This window comes from Temnothorax americanus, unplaced genomic scaffold (genome assembly GCF_048541705.1).
Source record: "Temnothorax americanus isolate GAGA-0224 unplaced genomic scaffold, ASM4854170v1 Scaffold46, whole genome shotgun sequence".
NCBI classification, from domain to species: domain Eukaryota; kingdom Metazoa; phylum Arthropoda; class Insecta; order Hymenoptera; family Formicidae; genus Temnothorax; species Temnothorax americanus.
In genome coordinates, this window is record NW_027509613.1 from 104,752 (window position 1) to 123,100 (window position 18,349).

Here is an 18,349-nt window from a genome sequence, read left to right on the forward strand (position 1 = left end):
AGACACCTATTCTGTAAATGTTAACGACATCATTTCGTGCTTTACGCAGGTATGTAACACTACAGTGCTACAGCAAAGCACGTAACAATAATATCGTTAATGTGTACTGGCACGTATTATGCACGTAACTTTGCGGAATGGATTTCTGTCGAAATTATACTGTTTTCCCTAAAAATACAATAGAAATACAATAGAAAGGAAATAACAATTCCGATCGGAATCCATTTCGAAAAGTTCCATAATACGCACCCTGAGAGAGGCTCCTATAAGGCTCGTTACAGCTATTGTAGATCGGGCATTACCACGCACCCATTGCGATGGATGATGCGACGCGTGACGCGCTCAGTGGAAACTCAGCCTTACACCATGAGTGCAGCCAGTTCAGCAATAGAAAACAGACTTATATTTGGAGGTGAGAGCGAGAAAGAAAGTTTTTGTTTAATCCAGTGTAGTATAAAGCGCAGATCTGTTATTTCATATTTATCTAAAATTTAAATGTCGAAAATAAATAGCAAAAACCGTTTTGTTTTAAAATAACGTAAATGTTTTGAGTGTATCATGGGATAACGTGGTTAGGTTAGGTTATTTAAAAACACGGCCGAGTAAAGGCTCAGTCACAATGAGAAAAATAAGGAATAAAATAAAGGAATAAGGAATAAAGGAATGTCGCATCTCACTTCAGTACACGTACATTAAAGTGAGATGCAACATGCCTTATTCCTTATTCCTTTATCTTATTCCTTATTTTTCTCATTGTGACTGAGCCCTAATAGGAGATCAAAGGGTAGGTTAGGTTAGGTTATTGTCAACTATTATTTTACTCAAATATTTATCTATGTTTATTTTTTTAATATCCTAATGCAAACCGATTTTGTTCTAAGACAACGTTAATATTCATGCTCGAAATGTGTAAAATCGGTTGGATTATTTACAAAATAATTTAAACTATATTTTTTGATGTCTTTAATGTTTTCGGCGGATTTTGTTCTTGTGCGCGTATCTCTATTTAACATGTATTACTTATATTTTAAAGTAGAAATTTTTATTTTGTTTTACTCAAAATGCATACTGACTGGATTACGTGAATATATTGTTTATAACGTCCAATGGCCCTGCAGAAGGCGAGCGAGGCCTACCTCATCGGTCTGTTTGAGGACACCAACCTTTGTACGATTCACGTCAAGAGGGTCATCATTATGCCCAAGGACATCCAGTTGGCCCGCAGAATTCGTGGGGAACGTGCCTAAGCTGCTTCTATTCAAAATTATTTATATGTAAACAATCAAATTTTAGAAAGCTTATAAATTCTTTCTTTTTCTTTCTCTGTTACAGGCAGTCCCTGGGCTGTTAACATGTTTATCTCGCAGTTATAGTTTATATATCTTAGAATTAAATGGTTTTTGCTACTTTATTCAAATGCGACACCATAGTGTTTACAATGTAGAATACCGGAATTATAATAGTTATGTTAATTAATTAACCTGTACGATTTTGAAAACATTAAATTTGTTACCATTGGTAAGTCAAATGCGTATTTTTTTATATTTCTAGTTTAAATTGTTGAATAACAAAAGTTTTATTATAATATTAATTTTTTATAAAAAGTTTAAGGAACCATTTGCGCTCAATCTGTAGCACCTGAAAAGGACGAGTATAGTAATGCATGTTATATAACAAACATGATAGCACCTACAATCTTTAAAAACTTAATCTCTTACAAACTTCTAACTACATAATACATCTAGCATGCATACTCTGCATTATTATGAATTAAAATTGTTTTGAAATTGATATCACTATTTACTTTCCAGATTTAAGCCACACTGCGGAATAGAAATAAGCGCCAACGGCCTTTAATAATAAAAAGTTTGACGTTGCATTTCCTCCTATTATTTTACGCAAATAAATATTTGTGCACAATCTTTAATGACAATAACGTTCTAATAATTATCCCAATCCTGTATAGATAAATATGAAATAATGACATACAGGCAGATCAATGATGACAACAAAAAGGTATTTTAATAATCCTCCATGCTGTTGTAAATAATTTAATTATGTAAGCCACTTAGCGTATGCGTTAAATATTAATATCATTTTTGAAAGAAATCATTATCGCATTTTATCTCTTATATTTTAAACAGGATGATTATATATAAAAGCATTTGCTCGTGTGACTGATGGTCTGCTAATAATAAATTTATTGCTTAATCGAGTCTGCTATTTACAATGAATAATAAATGATCTAATACTGTTTGAAATAAATGTTCAAAATAATATAATTATGTGATACCAGTAGCGTCCATATCAAATAACAAAACAAGATTATTATCACTATTTATTTATGAGTTATAAATATTGATGTGCGCATTAGCCGTAGCACGTTAGTCTGCTGTCTTTTGTGACACCAACAATGAATCTAGTATTTTACTAACCAGTATCTTTATGGTATCATTTAACTACAAGATTCTAATATCATACGTTTCCAAACATTAACATGAATTTTGAAATTATAAAGTACATAACATTGCGTCAATCAATACTGCTAGTATTGACGATTTTAGAATTGTAATAATTGTGTAATATTTTATTAATTCTTTATAAAATTTAACTATTTAAATTTGGTTTTAATTATTTTCACGCATTAATGTCGTTTTTATCGATGACACTATCATAATTATTTTTGAGATTTTAGTTGTAAATGTAATGTTGATATTAGCCAAAGATTCTGCTGATGGCAAGAAGGTTGGCATACAATGTAATTTCTATGGCTAGAGTCTGAGCATATTATCATCGTTTTTTAATAAATATATTTATTATTATTCAATCTTGAGATTTAATGCTTTAAGTAATGTAACTTAAGCTTTTTTATACACGTTTCTGTTTGAGCGACAAATATTTTCCTCAAATATCTTCCTCTCAATTGCTCTGAAAATAATGGCTGTCATTCGAATCAGCAAAGCTAACTTGCTCGTCGAGTAATTGTGCTGCTTACGTCTACGAAATATAAACAATAAAAAAGCGTTCGCACACGAATTGCCATAACCATAAACGTAAAACGTAAACATAAGCTGAAAAACCAATCAGAATATTGCTTTAGCTTTATGTATTCTAAAAAACGATAGAAATAATGATAAAGTTGGCCGTAAGCAGAAATAAGTACAATTTCAACCAGTTGAAATTTCAACTGCTTACGGCCAACTTTATCATCATTTCTATCGTCTTCTAGAACACATAAATCTAAAGCAACATTCTGATTGGTTCTTGAGTTATCTTCACGTTTTACGTTTATGGTTATGGCAATTCGTGTGCGAAAGCCTATGGCCATTGCACATAAAATGCATAGCTTAGCATAAGCGTAGCATAAGACCGCTAAACCAATGAGCATCCAGCATAATGTCACCATATTAATTTACATAAGATGCTCATTGGTCCAGCGGTCTTATGGTATGCTTATGCAGCCTATGCAATTTTGTGTGCGATGGCGTTTAGGCCCGGGCACATAAAAAAAACTTAAGCAGTAAGCAAATCAGCCAATCAGCCAATCACAGTCAAGAACTTAAGACATAACGTAAGCGGTAGCGAATCAGTACCGTTGATTTCCTTGCTGCTTACGTTTTAGGCCGGTATTCATAGTCGGTTCTTATTTCAAGACCGTCTTAAGTAATGTCTTAAGATGCTAATACGGCTCTGTGATTGGTTCATGACGGCTTAAGATTGTACTTAAGACGGTCTTAAATATAATAACCGACTATGAATGTCTATGAATCGTGCGTCTAGCGTCAAGCGTCAAACGCGCGCTGCAGCCTTGCGGCGCGCAGATGTCTCGTGCACAGATTTCAGCGTCTTGACGCGTCTAATTCTAGTCAGTAGCCATTTATCATTTTATTCAGCATCTTGACGCTGAAATCTGCACGATCTGCATGTTTAGATATCTACGCAAGGGTATTGACGCTTGACGCTCGACGCTCCCATCTAAAAACCTTTTTAGGGTCTTTACGGTGGGGTTATCGGTTGACAATTACAAATTAACCAATCAGAGAAAAGCCTTACGTTCTCGACCGTGATAGGCCGATTTGTTTACTATGCGGTGCTCGCAGTGCTTCGATTGGTTCGATTACTCAGACGTGTTTACGCGCGCAAAAACAGCGAAATACTCGCGAGGAGAAATTTAGCAATCCTACCAATGTTGGAAACGCGTTTCTATCGTGATCGGTTTACGTTCCTTTAATCTAGCAATAATAGTACAAAGATTGTGATATTGTTTTAATACAAAGATGTTTGTTTTATTATTATATAATTCTGGTAAATATGGTGTAAAAGACATTCGTTATAAACATAAAGGCCGTCTAATAGCTCGTAATAGTAAGTAAATAATACTTATTGTCTATCAATGTTAATTGAAAAACAAGAGTACCGAATATTTTTGGGATATTTTGATAAGGATTTCGCCGACAATACTCTCAGTGGTACTTTGTTGATGAGGTCCATTTGACGCTGTAATAGCCAATTTCTTCACCGTCGGATAACTCTATCCTTCGGTTAACCTTACTTTTCATCACTTTCTAACTGCCTCCTTAGAAAGAGATGAAAAGTGAGGTTAACCGAAGGATAGAGTTATCCGACGATGAAGAAATTGGCCATAAATGCTTTGAAGCGTTTTTCTTCTTTCTTCATTGAAAGAATGGAGAAGAGAAATGCTTCGAAGCATTTGTAGCATCAAGTGGACTGCAGCCAATGTGTATTGCTGATATATAAATTTATTAAACAAAGTATATATTTATATATATATTCCTTTTTTATTTAAAAAAATCTCAATATTTTGTAAAAAATCAGTTTTTAATTTTTTTGCAATGTATAATATTAAATGTGTATAATTATATAAAATTTATTGATTTTTAGGTAACAAGAAATGTCTTCTAGATGTTGCAACCAATTTAAATTCTGATATACCTAAAATAATATTAAAGAACATCAATATAGGTAAAACATTATTATTACAATAAGCGAAATTTTTTAAATATTTGACAAAAATTTACTTTTTACAATTAAAATTACATTATTTCATATGTTTTCAAGTACTGGGTATGTTAAACAGTTATGGCGGTTTTCTCCTATAAAAGTTAATTAATTAATTTATATATTAATGTTGTTTTTTACAAAATAAAAAATGTACATCGTTTCCGTGATCTTTTTTCGACATACACATTAAACTTAAAACAGTGTTACATTTGTGGTAGTATTTACGATATCATTTATTCAAATGCTGCCATAATTTTTTGACACATTTAATGCAATAAATTAGATTTGTTAAAACAATAGTGTTTTATTCATTATGATAATATTACATAAGATCTTCTATTTTATAAATAATTAAGTACCTAAATATAAATATTTATATAAATAATTATTTCATGCTCAAAATTACTTTTTATTAAATTAGAATTATAGGAATAAGATTCATAAAAAGATAATCTAATTATTGAAACGATCATAAATATTAGGCGATTTTTGGTGATTGTTTGATTTGATATGGTTTGGTATGTATATATACCAAAGTTGCTATCGGTGGTTGCTATTTGGTTCTGGTACAGTTTGGTACCCTTTGGTTGCTTATACCAGTCACGCCAAAAATCACCTATTATTATCTCATTTGATACAAATTACATGCATCTGTTCTAATGATACTTATGTGTCTATATTATAGTATCTAATAGAAGTATTAATATCCCTATCAAAAGATTAAAGAAGAATAATAAAAAAAGAAAAAATATAACACCCAATTCTCACTGCTCAAAAAATAACAGAAATAATAAAGGTAAAGTATACAATATTCATAATGGTATTGGATAAATGTAATAAATATAGTATAATAGTAAACATAGTAAATACGTAAATATGATAACTTTTGCAAGAATTTTAGTTATACAATAATGTTGTTAGTAACAGTATGTGAGTAATAAATTAAATAAAAAAATATTTTAGATTTTTATTGTATATTATACATTGACAAGAATATAATTACTTTTGATCTAGAGTCCCTCTAATCAAAGTCTAGCCATATAATAGCAACTTTTGATTGGTTCGCTAATTGATTGGTTGGCAAAAGCAAGAGAAAGAGAAAGAAAAAAAGAAAGAGATAGAAAAGAGACAAAGAAAGAGAGAAAGAGAAAGCGATAATGAAGGATTTCTCTCTCGTAGAATTTTGTCAGAACTGAACGGTTCTGGTTAGAGAGACTCTACTTTTGATATAATAATGCTACTCTAATAAGAAACTCAGAAGTGATATTATTTTTTATATAATTATATAAATAAAAAATGTTTTATATAAATAAAAGAAATAAAATTGATATAAATTATATAAAATTGTATTTTGTATGATTTATACTTATATATACTGTATATAATATCAAAGTATCTATTGTTTACAGGAAATAAGGCTAATATTGAAAAAAATGTTATTAATAGCAGAGATAAAAACTACGATGAGGTAACAAAGTTTAAGAAATGTTTGAATAATAACCTAACTGACTGCAACAAGTTAAATAAATGTGATGTTATAAAAAATATCAGTGATGACAAACAAAAAAATACAGAAGTAATTGATATCCTCAATAATATTTCAGTACATAATTCTTATAACAAAATGAATAACAATAATAACGAAGGTAAAGTATGATGATAGTAGGTAATATTATGATGATAGTAATAGTAAAAACATATTTCAATAATATACTCAATGTAATACTATACAGGGGGTTCAAAATAAAAGTATCCAGCCGAAAGGATGGAGTTAAACTAAAGAGAAAAGTCATGTACTATTTTGCAAAATTCGCAATACTTACTAAGAAATCCATTAACAAAGATTGGCCAATCTACTCTAGTAGAAGCATGCGGCAAAAAGAAACATCTTATTTCCAAATATTTGCGAATTTTGCAAAATAGTACATGACTTTTCTCTTCAGTTTGACCCAATCTACTCCATTTTTTTAGCTGGATACTTTTATTTCGAATACCCTGTATAATATTATTTAAATAAATGATATTTTTGAACTGTCTTACATTATAAATAATATTTAATGTAGTATAATTCTATTCCAAAATTGAAAAAAACGTTTTTCTTTAATATTACATAATTACATCTATAGTAATTATATATTTATTCTTTACAGTAAATAATACAGTGACAACCAATATTATTAATGAAAATGCATATAATAGTGACAGCAACAGCAACAAATATGATAATGACATTAATGATCATAATATCTTAAACAGTAACGATATTAGAGAAAATAGTGGCAATAATTATAAAAACAACGAAGAAAGTGATATTACATTAAATTATACTTTGGCACATAGTTCCAATAACGTAGTAAATAACAGCAATAATAAAGGTAACATACAGTACGTTGAAAGTAACATTAACTTCAGTCAGAATATAATATACATTTATACAATATATAAAATATAATATTTTAAAACCTAACCTTTTAAATTCATATGTTACATATTATAATGTGATACATTTTTATTTGTATATTGTATATCTTATTTAATTAATTAATATTTAATATATGTATTTAATATTAATGTTTAGTATTATATTATTATATTTTTAAATTGACAAAAAACTTTAATACTTCTTATTATGTAATTACATTTATGAGTTATCAATTATTTTCATACATTATTAGTTATCTAATTGTTTTTACAGCCAATAATACAGTAGCAAATAATATTGCTGAAGAAAATATACTCAATGATGAAAACTACTCAATAAGCAATATCACAAATGGTGACAATATAGTAAACCCTGGACATTTAGAAAATAATTGTAATAAATGTAGCGTGTTAAACACTGACATTGAGAAGAATAGTGACATAGATAATGAAGACAATAGTAATAAGAAAAACGATACGTTCAATGATATTATAGATATGAGCGATTTCTGTAACAGACGCAGTTATTTTAGTCATAGTACCTGCATTTGTGATACATCATCATGCAGTGACAAGAATGCTAATACAAATAATACATATAGTAAAAATAATATTAATGATCGTTCTTCGTGTGATATATGCGCTTTAAATGGAACTTATTCGATTAATAAGACTCCAGGTATTCTTGATCAAACTATTGATCCAATAAAAAATTCTATCAATTACAATAAAAAGAACAATACAAATAGAAATAAGCACATAAATGAAAATACAAGCGAAAAAATTTTCGAGAACACTTTTACTACAATGGATGATGAAAATAAAAGTAAGATTGTAATAATATTATTAAAATAGACACATATAATATTAAAAAATAGTTCTTTAAATAATTATTATATTTTAGATGGAGAAAACACTTATATTGTTACTAAGTTTTCCGATGATATTGATTGTGCACAAGAAAGTAATAAAAACGAGAATACAATTTCTAATATTATAAGGAATGACAAAGATATTAAAGGTAAGATTTATAATTTGTTATATTAATTTATAATTAAGAAATCTTAATTACATTAAATAAATTTTGAAATGTAAATATGAATATTTGTGATAGTTTTTATTACTTTTGCTATATATATGTATAGAATTTCTAAGAATAAATAAAAGAATAAATAGATGATTTTATTTTTTATACATTTTTGTTTATTTTGTAAAAAAGTTTCATTTTTAATATTTGACTTAAAAAAAGATTATTATTGCTTTGATAACTATGTAAAACAAAAATCGATTCTATATCAAAAAATCTGTCATTAAAATTTTACTATTTATTCCAAATATATTTCATTTCCTGATCTGTATCACACAAGTTATCATACTGAAGCATAATTATTGTATAATTTCTTGAGAATTAAAAAAAAATATAGATATATATATTAGGGTGACAATATTTTTGGGTCAAAAATTTGATTTTAAGTCTCACCCCTTAAATTCGTTCTACAAACTCTCAAATGAAGACACTTGAACAACAGGCGCTGTAACTTAATATTTAAAGGTTTAATTTTATTAATTAATAAAAATATATTAATTAATAATTAAAAAAGAGGGTAAAATTTAATGTTTAGAGGCTTTGAGCGACCTCTAAATATTAAGTTACAGCGCCTGTTCTTCAAGGGTTTTTATTTGAGAGTTTGTAGAACGAATTTAAAAGATAAGACTTAAAATCAAATTTTTGACCCAAAAATATTGCCACTCTAATATATATGTATAAGGAAGCTTGATCTCAAAAGAATAATAAATTGATTTCTCTATACTAATTGTATATTATATTAATTTAGAAATAACTTTTTTTTTCAGATTTGAATAATACTACTCAAACGTATAACAATGATAACATGCATGAAAACTGTACTAATATCTGTGATGAAAATAATAGTGATATTACCAATTATACTGATATTATTCGTAACGATACTTATACCATAAATGATATTGGTGCCAATAACGAAGTCAGTTGTGAAGATATTCCTGTTAGTAATATTTATACTAATTTTGAAAACAATTTTAATGATATTACGAATGGTGAGCAAAATATAATTTTTTTAAATATGGAAAACATTTTGCTTTTTAAACAATAAAATATTTTAATAAGAAATTTTTTTATTTTAGTAACAAATAGTGATGTAACAAGTGATAACGCTGGAATAGAAAGTGATAAACAAAATAAAAGTTATACTAATAATAGTAATACGGATATAACGGACTTTAATTGTAATAATATTAATACTGAATATGATTCAGAATATGAAAAGAATAATGACAGTGATTATGAACCAAGTTCAAATAGCGATATAAGTGATAACGATGAAATAGAAAGTAATAAACAAAATAAAAGTGATACTAATAATATTGATACGGATAATAAGAATGGGACGGTTGATAGCATCAATATATCAGCAGAAAGCATACGTGCATGTAATGATGAAAATATGTATGTTTCCGTTTCCAAGCCTAAAGGAGCACAAAAACAGAATTTTTGTTATTTTTGTAAAAAGTTTCAAAGTAAAATTGCTAGACATTTAGAGAAAGTTCATCGCAATGAAAAAGAAGTACAAAAATTTTCTGTATTGCCAAAAGGTTAATATTATTATTATTATTAGAACATATGAAATTTGCATAATATTTTTGTATGCAAGTTTTTTATTTTTTTTGATATTTTGCTATCAATATTATACTTATATATACATATACTTATGTATGATATATTACCATCCTTTAATTAAGTTAATATGAACATGTACAAATGTTATATTAAATATGTTTCAGGTACATTAGAACGAAAAAAGATTATAGAGACTCTCAGAAGAAATGGCAATTTTTTATTCAATACTGATCCATTATTAAATAACGGCGAACTTATTGTTTGTAGAAGACCACAAGAAAAATTAGGACGTACGGCAACTGACTTCACATGTTGCGTTAAATGCAAAGGATTTTTTACCAAAAACAATATTAGACATCATTTTGCACAATGCACTGGCAAAAAAGCGTTTCGAGCAGTACAAGTTTTGGGCAGAAAAATTACTGGTCGAATTCATAATAATGCAAGCCATATATTAAAAAATGTCATATATCCTGTATTACGGGATGATATAGTTACGCGCTCAATAAAATATGATCAATTATTAATAACATATGGAAATAAATTAGCAGTAAAATATAAACATTTACATCAACATGACATGATTCGTTCGCGTCTTCGACTACTCGGAAGATTTTGGCTTGCAATGAAAAAATTCAATGAAGGTCTAGAGCAGTTTAGTTCTATTTATGACCCACGATATTATGACGACTGTATTAAATCTGTCCACGAAATTGCACAATTAAATGAAGAAACCAACACTTATAAAGCACCGGCAACAGCTTCTACTATAGGAACGTTACTAAAACAAGTTGGTAATTTGTTTGTTACGGAATGTATAAAAATCCACGATTACAAACGAAAAGAAAATGCTGAGAATTTTTTAAAGATTCTACAAGAAGATTATACTACAACCGTTAATAAAGTAGTTGAAGAAACTCAGTCACAAAAAAGACGACAAAAGAAAGTCATATTACCCCAAGCATAGATGATATAAAAAAATTATATAATTATTTACATCAGAAACGAAAAGCAGCATATGATCAATTGAAACAAGGGTTTTTATATCAAGCTTGGTTGAGTTTAGCACAAAGTACGCTCATATTGCTTCAATTATTTAACAGACGTAGAGCTGGTGAAATTGAACGAGTTCTTATTGAAGATTTTCAATCTTATACAACCATTAATGAAAATACACATAAAGAATTATATCAATCGTTATCATCAGCTGCACAAAAGGTAATTATAATCTTCCTAATTAAAAGTTATAAGAAAATTCAATGTAGCAGAGATTTATAAGAATTTTGGTTGTTGATATATTTCCGTTTAAAAATTACTGCAAAATCTGGATGTGCTCTAAAGAATTTTATTTTTAAGCAAAATACTCGATATTAAAAATTTTGTTTCTTTTGGAAATCTATTATATTTTTCTTATTTAAACACTATTTTGGAAGTAAAATAAATTTAAAATATTAATTTTAGTAAAAGATAATTTTATAGTAAAAATTAAAACCATATTTATACAACCACATTTCATAATTAAATTCGTTGTATATTAGTTTTTTTATAGTATGGAGAATTTAGTGACTAACAAAATATTATTTCTGTTAAATTATTTCATAAATAAAAATATTGTAAAAAAAATAATATAAAAAATTGTGTAAATTATGTAAAATATTTTCTTTCATCTTTTACTAAACTGTAAACTATTCTAAAACTTAAATAATATTTTGTTATTTTATACTAAAATAAAATTTTCTAATAAGTAATGTAATATTTGTAATAATAAAAAAAATAATAATAAATTAATAATTCTGATAATAATAATCCATCAACATTATTTAATTCTAACATTAGATTAGCTCATTGTTGATTTCTTTCTAATTGTCACTTCAGAACAAGGCAAATGATTTAAATTAGTTGAATTGCTCTGAAATTTTTGATGTTAATAAAATAGGTACCTATAAAGATAAAATTTAAAAAATATAGTTCTTTACTTTAATAATTAATAGATATAAATATTTAAATAAATGTTATACTTTACTGTGAATGCTAATTATATAGTCTATTGTAAAAATAAAAACAATCCATTTTATATTCGAAAAATTATTGTTATGTGCGATATTTATAATTTACATTTTTTTTAATTTGACAGTTTCGTGTCTTTTATGAAAAACTTTAATATACCTTAATATAATAATTATTAAAATTATCAATTTTATTATATATATAGATATAAATATACGGAGGATATATATGAACATAGGAGGAATAAAAGCCATAGTGGTGTAAGTTAAATTTTTTTAAACATTGACTTGTGTGCATAGATGCAATTTATATATTGTATAGATTGCATCTGTGCACACGAGTCAATATTTACAATTTTTACAAAATTTGACTTACACCACTATGGCTTTTATACCTTTATATATATACATATATACACATATTTTACTTTTATGATTGTAATAGTAATCATTAGAACACAAGTATAGATAACAATTTTTAATAGAAACAATCACTAATTGCATTTAATTTTTTCAGAAAGTTAAAAAATATGTGATATTTGCAATTCGTGGCAAACTGATGCGTACTGTGCCTGTTATTTTACATTCTCAATTACTGGAATGTCTACAGATGATTTTAAAACATCGAGATAATGCCAAAGTACCATCAAAAAATCCATTTTTATTTGGAATTCCAAATGACAATAAAAAGCGCTTTAAATATTTACGCGCATGTGTTTTATTACGTAAATTTTCTAAAGATTGTGGCGCAAAACTACCATCTTCTTTAAGAGGTACACAGCTGCGTAAACATATTGCCACATGTTGCATAACTTTAAATTTATCCGAAGATCAAGTCACCGATTTGGCAAATTTTATGGGGCATGATAAAAATATACACAAGAGTCATTATCGGCAACCAATACCTGAACTGGAGATAATACGCATGACACAATTCTTAGAAGCAGCACAAGGCGGCACTGAAAAAGAAAATGAAGAAGAAGACGACGAGAATTTTAATAATAGTGACCATAGCGATGATAATGATAATATGGATAAAAATAATGACATATATGATAATGAATCTGAGGATGAGGAAAGAAATATGGAGGATATTTCCTTCCAAGTTCAACAACGTAAGAATGTAGGAACCGAATTTCCTGAAAAGGATATATCAGTGAATAATAAGAATAATAGAATAATAAAAATAATAAGAATAATAAGAATAATAAGAATAATAAGAAACGACGTAGCAGTAAGTAATATCAATTGTTATTAAATATTTTAATTATTGTACGGCAGATTTATTGAAATCCTAGTCAGAAAGGGCATGCGCTTGCAAGTTTGTACAGAGGCAAAGTGACAAAGTAATTTAATATTCTGAAAACTTTCACGATCCATACTTTGGATATTGCTCAGTATACAGTATATACAGGGTGTCCCATTTTAAATGACGATCTTAAATATCTCTTGAACAATACATTTTAAAGAAAAAATTTTCTGATAAAAGTAGAGGACTGGAGGGTTCAAAGGGGATCAATAGGTCTTATTAGAGATTTTGAGTCCAAAGCCACTGTTAGGCTCAATAGAGCTGAAGTTAAATGAAAATCCCTATTTTTTATTGTACCATTTTTTTCTAATTAGTTTGAACAACTTTTGTTCTGAAAAATTTTTCTATTTGCCTAATACTTTTTGAGATGGTCAGAAACTTGGTAACTTTTTCAATATTTAGCTTATGATATCTCGATAATTGTTTGTTGGAAGGAAAAGTGATACAGGACTTTTTGACTTGATTTGGTCTCAAGAATATGCAATAGTACTCAAATTTTTTTTAAATATTTGTGTATACATGAAAACTTCAAGGAAATGCATACACAAATATTAAAAAAAATGAGTACTATTGCAATAGTATATTCTTGAGATAAAATCAAGTCAAAAAGGCTTGTACTACTTTTTCCTCCGACAAATAATTATCCAGATATCTTAAGCTAAATATTGAAAAAGTTACGCCCTTGAATATCTAAAAAAGTATTAGGCAAATAGAAAAATGTTTCAAACAACAGTTGTTTAAATTAAGTAATAGAAAAAGATAATATAATCAAAAATTAAGATTTATACTAAAAGAAATCAAATTGGATTTTATTGGGTCCAAAATGGACATTGGACTCAAAATTTAGTCAGTTTATTTGATGGTCCTCTCCAAATTATACAACTTTTGTCTAAAACTTTTAAATAAAATAATTGGCTCCCGAGATATTAGGGTACAAAAGTTAAAATGGAATACCCTGTATATTTATATGTATATATGTATATTTATATGCATATAATGTATACACAATATACACATGTATACAAATATATTGCAATTTTAATGTCGGACAAAAATATTGAATGCTTTGTAATAAGGTTAAACTTTTTGGAAGAAATTGATATTACAAAAAACTTGCAATGTATAAAAAGTTTTGGTAATTATGCAGTATAGGGGACCAATCTCCGATGACCTTGACCTTAACATATGTTGTCAAGGTTACCCTTCTGAGTGACTTTCAGAAGGTTTTAGCACTCGGTCATTGTTTCTTAAAATGTTATTAACCAGTTATTTGCCAGTTTGTATCAGTTAAAGGAAGTAATTTGCTGGTATGTGTCTAACAATACACATGTAGGCAGAGAAGAGATGGGTGAGGGTGGACCTCGATTTGCGTGGAAAGTTAAAAACCCATTTTTTCTTTCCTCGCTTCGTGTGGAAATGCTTCATATTTGTAACAGAAACAATTTGTTAAAGCAGAGAATAGTTAGTATATTGAAAAGTATATGTACAATTTTATAATTTAAGAAGTATAAATACAAAGTATTCTCTGCTTTACCCGAACCCAATTTTTCACGCGAAACGAGGTCTATCCCCATCCCTGCCTGCCAGGGAAGGACGGTCATGTACCGTACAATGATAAATCTTGTTTCCCTATAAGCAGATCGAAATTATGAATAAAAAAAATGATATTCAATAATATTTCATCCAATGTAGGGTAAAGTGCATATTTCGGATCAGATCCTCATTCAAACCTGCAAATTTGAAATGCCTCTCTAGCCGACTGTACCTATCATATGTTGATTTTTTCGTTATCATCTATAGCTATCCCTCATAGCTCCGAAATATGTACTTTACCCTATCCATCAACGCTAAATGAATAAAAATGTAATGTATGAACAAAAGAATGTAATGTATAAGTCTCACCTCCAATATTGATAAAATTATGTTTATTTGACAAGTTTTCATACAATGAATGTGAAACTTAAAAACGGCGATCATAGACACATGCTGTAATTTAATCTTTAAATTAAAAATTATTATGCATACACACACACACACACACACACACACACACACACACACATGCGCGCGCGCGTGCGTATGTGTACATGTGTATGATAATTTTTAATTTGAAGATTAAATTACAGCATATGTCCAATGTCTAAACACTTTATGCTGTATTAGCCAGTAAGTGTCAACAATAGGAAAGGTAAAATCAAGGACAACATGCTTAGTGAAGAATATAATATAAAAGCATATAATCTATATACGTTGTCAGAAAATTACATTTTATTCATTAAATTTTTTTGTTAATAACTTTTTAACAAACAATGATCAACGGCTAAAACCTTCTGAAAGTCACTCAGAAGGTCATCAAAGGGTGGACCCCTATATTGTATAATTACCAAATATTTATATTGTTTATATTAAATTATGAAACATCTTTCATACATGTTGTGTATTGTGCACAGAAGTTTTGAATAACTAAATCTCATTAAATTTTTCAGCATCACCTTATGGACGAACAAAAAGAACAAGATGGAGCATAGATGAATATAAAGCATTTGATTTTTTTATATCAAACTCAAAAATGCCAACTACAGAAGATATGTTACGTATTAAATTGAAAAACCCGTTTTTAAAAGATAGAAGTATTGCTCAGATTCGATCATGGATGAACAACCTTCTATCTGGGAAAACTAAAAAGCGTACATTGTAATATTATTTTATTATTCTATTTTTTTTGTATGTCTTCTTAATATTTTTTAAAATTTTCTTTTCCATATTTGTATCTTATCTTAAAAAAAGATTAATGCATGTATGTATGTCCACCAGTTATTTTAATTTTAAGTACAACGTTATCTTTCAAGACTGTCTTAGATAATATTTATATAAAAACGTTGAATATAGTATATTTTATTTGAATTTCCAATATAATTAAATGATTTGCAGTTAATATCACAAATAAATTTTTTTTATATTGATAATTTTTCAAGATCTATATTTTATAGATAGATATAATTAGATATATGTAGAATATACAGATATAAATAGAATACATATTTAGATGTAAAATAATCAATATAATCAATGAAAAAATAATCAATACAAAAGAATTTATATTTGTGGTATTAATACTCCAAAATCCTTAATTATATAAGACATTCAAATAAAATAGATCTTTTTATGTTCAACGTTTTTATACAAATATTTTCTAAGACAGTATTGAAAGATAATGTTTGTTATACGGGTTGAGCTTTAAATACATGTATTAAAATATATTTTTATTTATCGAAATGCATTATAAAATTATAATATATTTTATTTTTAAGAAAAGAAAAAAGTACATAATTTACAAAAGTATACATGTATATATAATTTTATATATTTAAAAAAATAGTATTAATGTATTGAAAAGGTAACGTATGCATACATATAATTTTATTTTTATTCTGTACTTTGGATCAATCAATTATCAAATCTGTTAAAATAAATATAATAATAACTTATATTGAATATTTTATTTAATTACCTTTTCATATATAATATAAAAAGATTCAAGTTAGGTTTAATTCTTTTTTCTCTAGTTTTTAATATATAAAATAACGTAATAGTATGTGACAATAATATATAAGTAGATATTTTATTATTATATTTTTGTTATTATGAGTTGCACATTATTAAATTAAAATATTATAAATTTTCTTTTTAACTATGTACTATACAGGGTGGTCGATTTTAAAAGAGGCAGGCAAATATCTCGAAAAATATGAATTCATTAACAAAACACAAGATTATTTTAAGCGAGATCAAAGCGTAATCGCTTAAAAGAATCTCGTGCTTTGTTAATGAATTCTATTTTGGTGCTTGATAACAGCTGGTCTGTTTTCCAAACTGTTACATATGCATAGATTATGTCGCTCTCAGTTCTATTATATCTGAAATATATGTTAAATAATGTTAATAAATAGCATAAAATATTAGAGTTTATATATAAAATGAAACTTTTTTATCAGGTCTCATGAAATGAATATACAAACCGTATTAAGCATAAAATATTAAGCAGCAAATTGCCTTAAGAATGCAGAAACAACAATTTGCATTGTTAAAGACCTCTTTCACAGCATTGACGGAGATTTTGCAAAAAATACCATGATACTAAAGTTTATGCCAAAGTTATGGAAATCGATGTGTCACTGAAAATAAGAAAGACCTATTGTATTGGAGTATCGCTAAGAATGTCACTAAACAGCATTTTTGTCTGGTTAAAAAATATTTAAATAAACGATACTTCCTGAAATAGTGATGTATCCTGGGGTAATGCTGGCGGTAATTGAACAAAAACCGATAATTGAACCGGGTAATTAAACCGATGAGCATTTCGGAAAGATTGCTGGTCGTATTTTGTCCAGTGTGTACGTATGCGTGTACGTGTGCGTCGTAACTCCGTGAAAAATATTGTACAAATCTCATTTTTCGTTAATTTGCAAAAAAATTTACAATGATGTTTTTTTTAAGTAAAGAAATTTTTATGGATACCCTTGACCCCGGGGGAAATCAAGGGTTTGCCCAGACTCTTACTGGCTAAAACCGTACTGTGGCCACCCTCGGCATGCTAGAACTCCCTTGGGCCGGTACGCTATTCGCATTGCTTCGGGGAAGCTCACTGTCACGCGCTTTTCACGCCCACGCCCAAGGGGTCAGAAGAACCCCCTGATTTACCGAAAAACCTGGAGGCAAAACGGGGTTACACCGCTCCGCCTCCCCAGCTCGAGAGAGTCGCGTGCAATAGTTGACATGAACCCCCCGGTTCATGCCGCCTGCGACGCCCCGACGGTTATCCGCCTCCTTTCAGGCCTTTAGTCAGGAACACCCATGATTCGACGCGGGCTTCGAGCCGATTCATTCGGGAGCAACAACGTGCAATGCGGGGCACACGTCTATGCGGTGTCA

The 18,349-nt window shown here is 28.2% G+C and overlaps 1 protein-coding gene and 1 long non-coding RNA gene across 6 annotated transcripts; both read left to right on the plus strand.

The window, feature by feature from the left end:
- The first annotated feature begins 302 nt into the window (after positions 1–302).
- On the plus strand, positions 303–1,922 carry LOC143903340 (uncharacterized). 2 transcript variants are annotated; one of them, XR_013258693.1, is made up of 3 exons: positions 303–412; positions 1,119–1,518; positions 1,812–1,922. It is a non-coding gene; the product is annotated as an uncharacterized LOC143903340 (long non-coding RNA). The 2 variants fall into 2 exon arrangements; XR_013258692.1 differs by lacking the exon at positions 1,812–1,922 and having other exon boundaries at positions 1,119–1,522.
- A 2,204-nt stretch (positions 1,923–4,126) lies between these two features.
- LOC143903381 (uncharacterized) lies at positions 4,127–16,609 on the plus strand. Of its 4 annotated transcripts, XR_013258701.1 has the most exons (12): positions 4,127–4,365; positions 4,903–4,983; positions 5,708–5,818; positions 6,432–6,668; positions 7,173–7,397; positions 7,718–8,269; positions 8,348–8,464; positions 9,298–9,522; positions 9,610–10,077; positions 10,267–11,320; positions 12,626–13,342; positions 15,904–16,609. XR_013258701.1 is itself a non-coding variant. In XM_077416924.1 (9 exons), the coding sequence occupies exons 1-9, from the start codon at positions 4,278–4,280 to the stop codon at positions 9,610–9,612; spliced, it is 1,587 nt and encodes a 528-aa protein (XP_077273050.1). In that variant the 5' UTR covers positions 4,127–4,277; the 3' UTR covers positions 9,613–9,727. The 4 variants fall into 4 exon arrangements, 1 of the variants encoding a protein (XP_077273050.1); XR_013258702.1 differs by lacking the exons at positions 4,127–4,365; positions 4,903–4,983 and having other exon boundaries at positions 5,783–5,818; positions 6,432–6,490; positions 6,627–6,668; XR_013258703.1 differs by lacking the exons at positions 9,298–9,522; positions 9,610–10,077.
- The last annotated feature ends 1,740 nt before the right edge of the window (positions 16,610–18,349 follow it).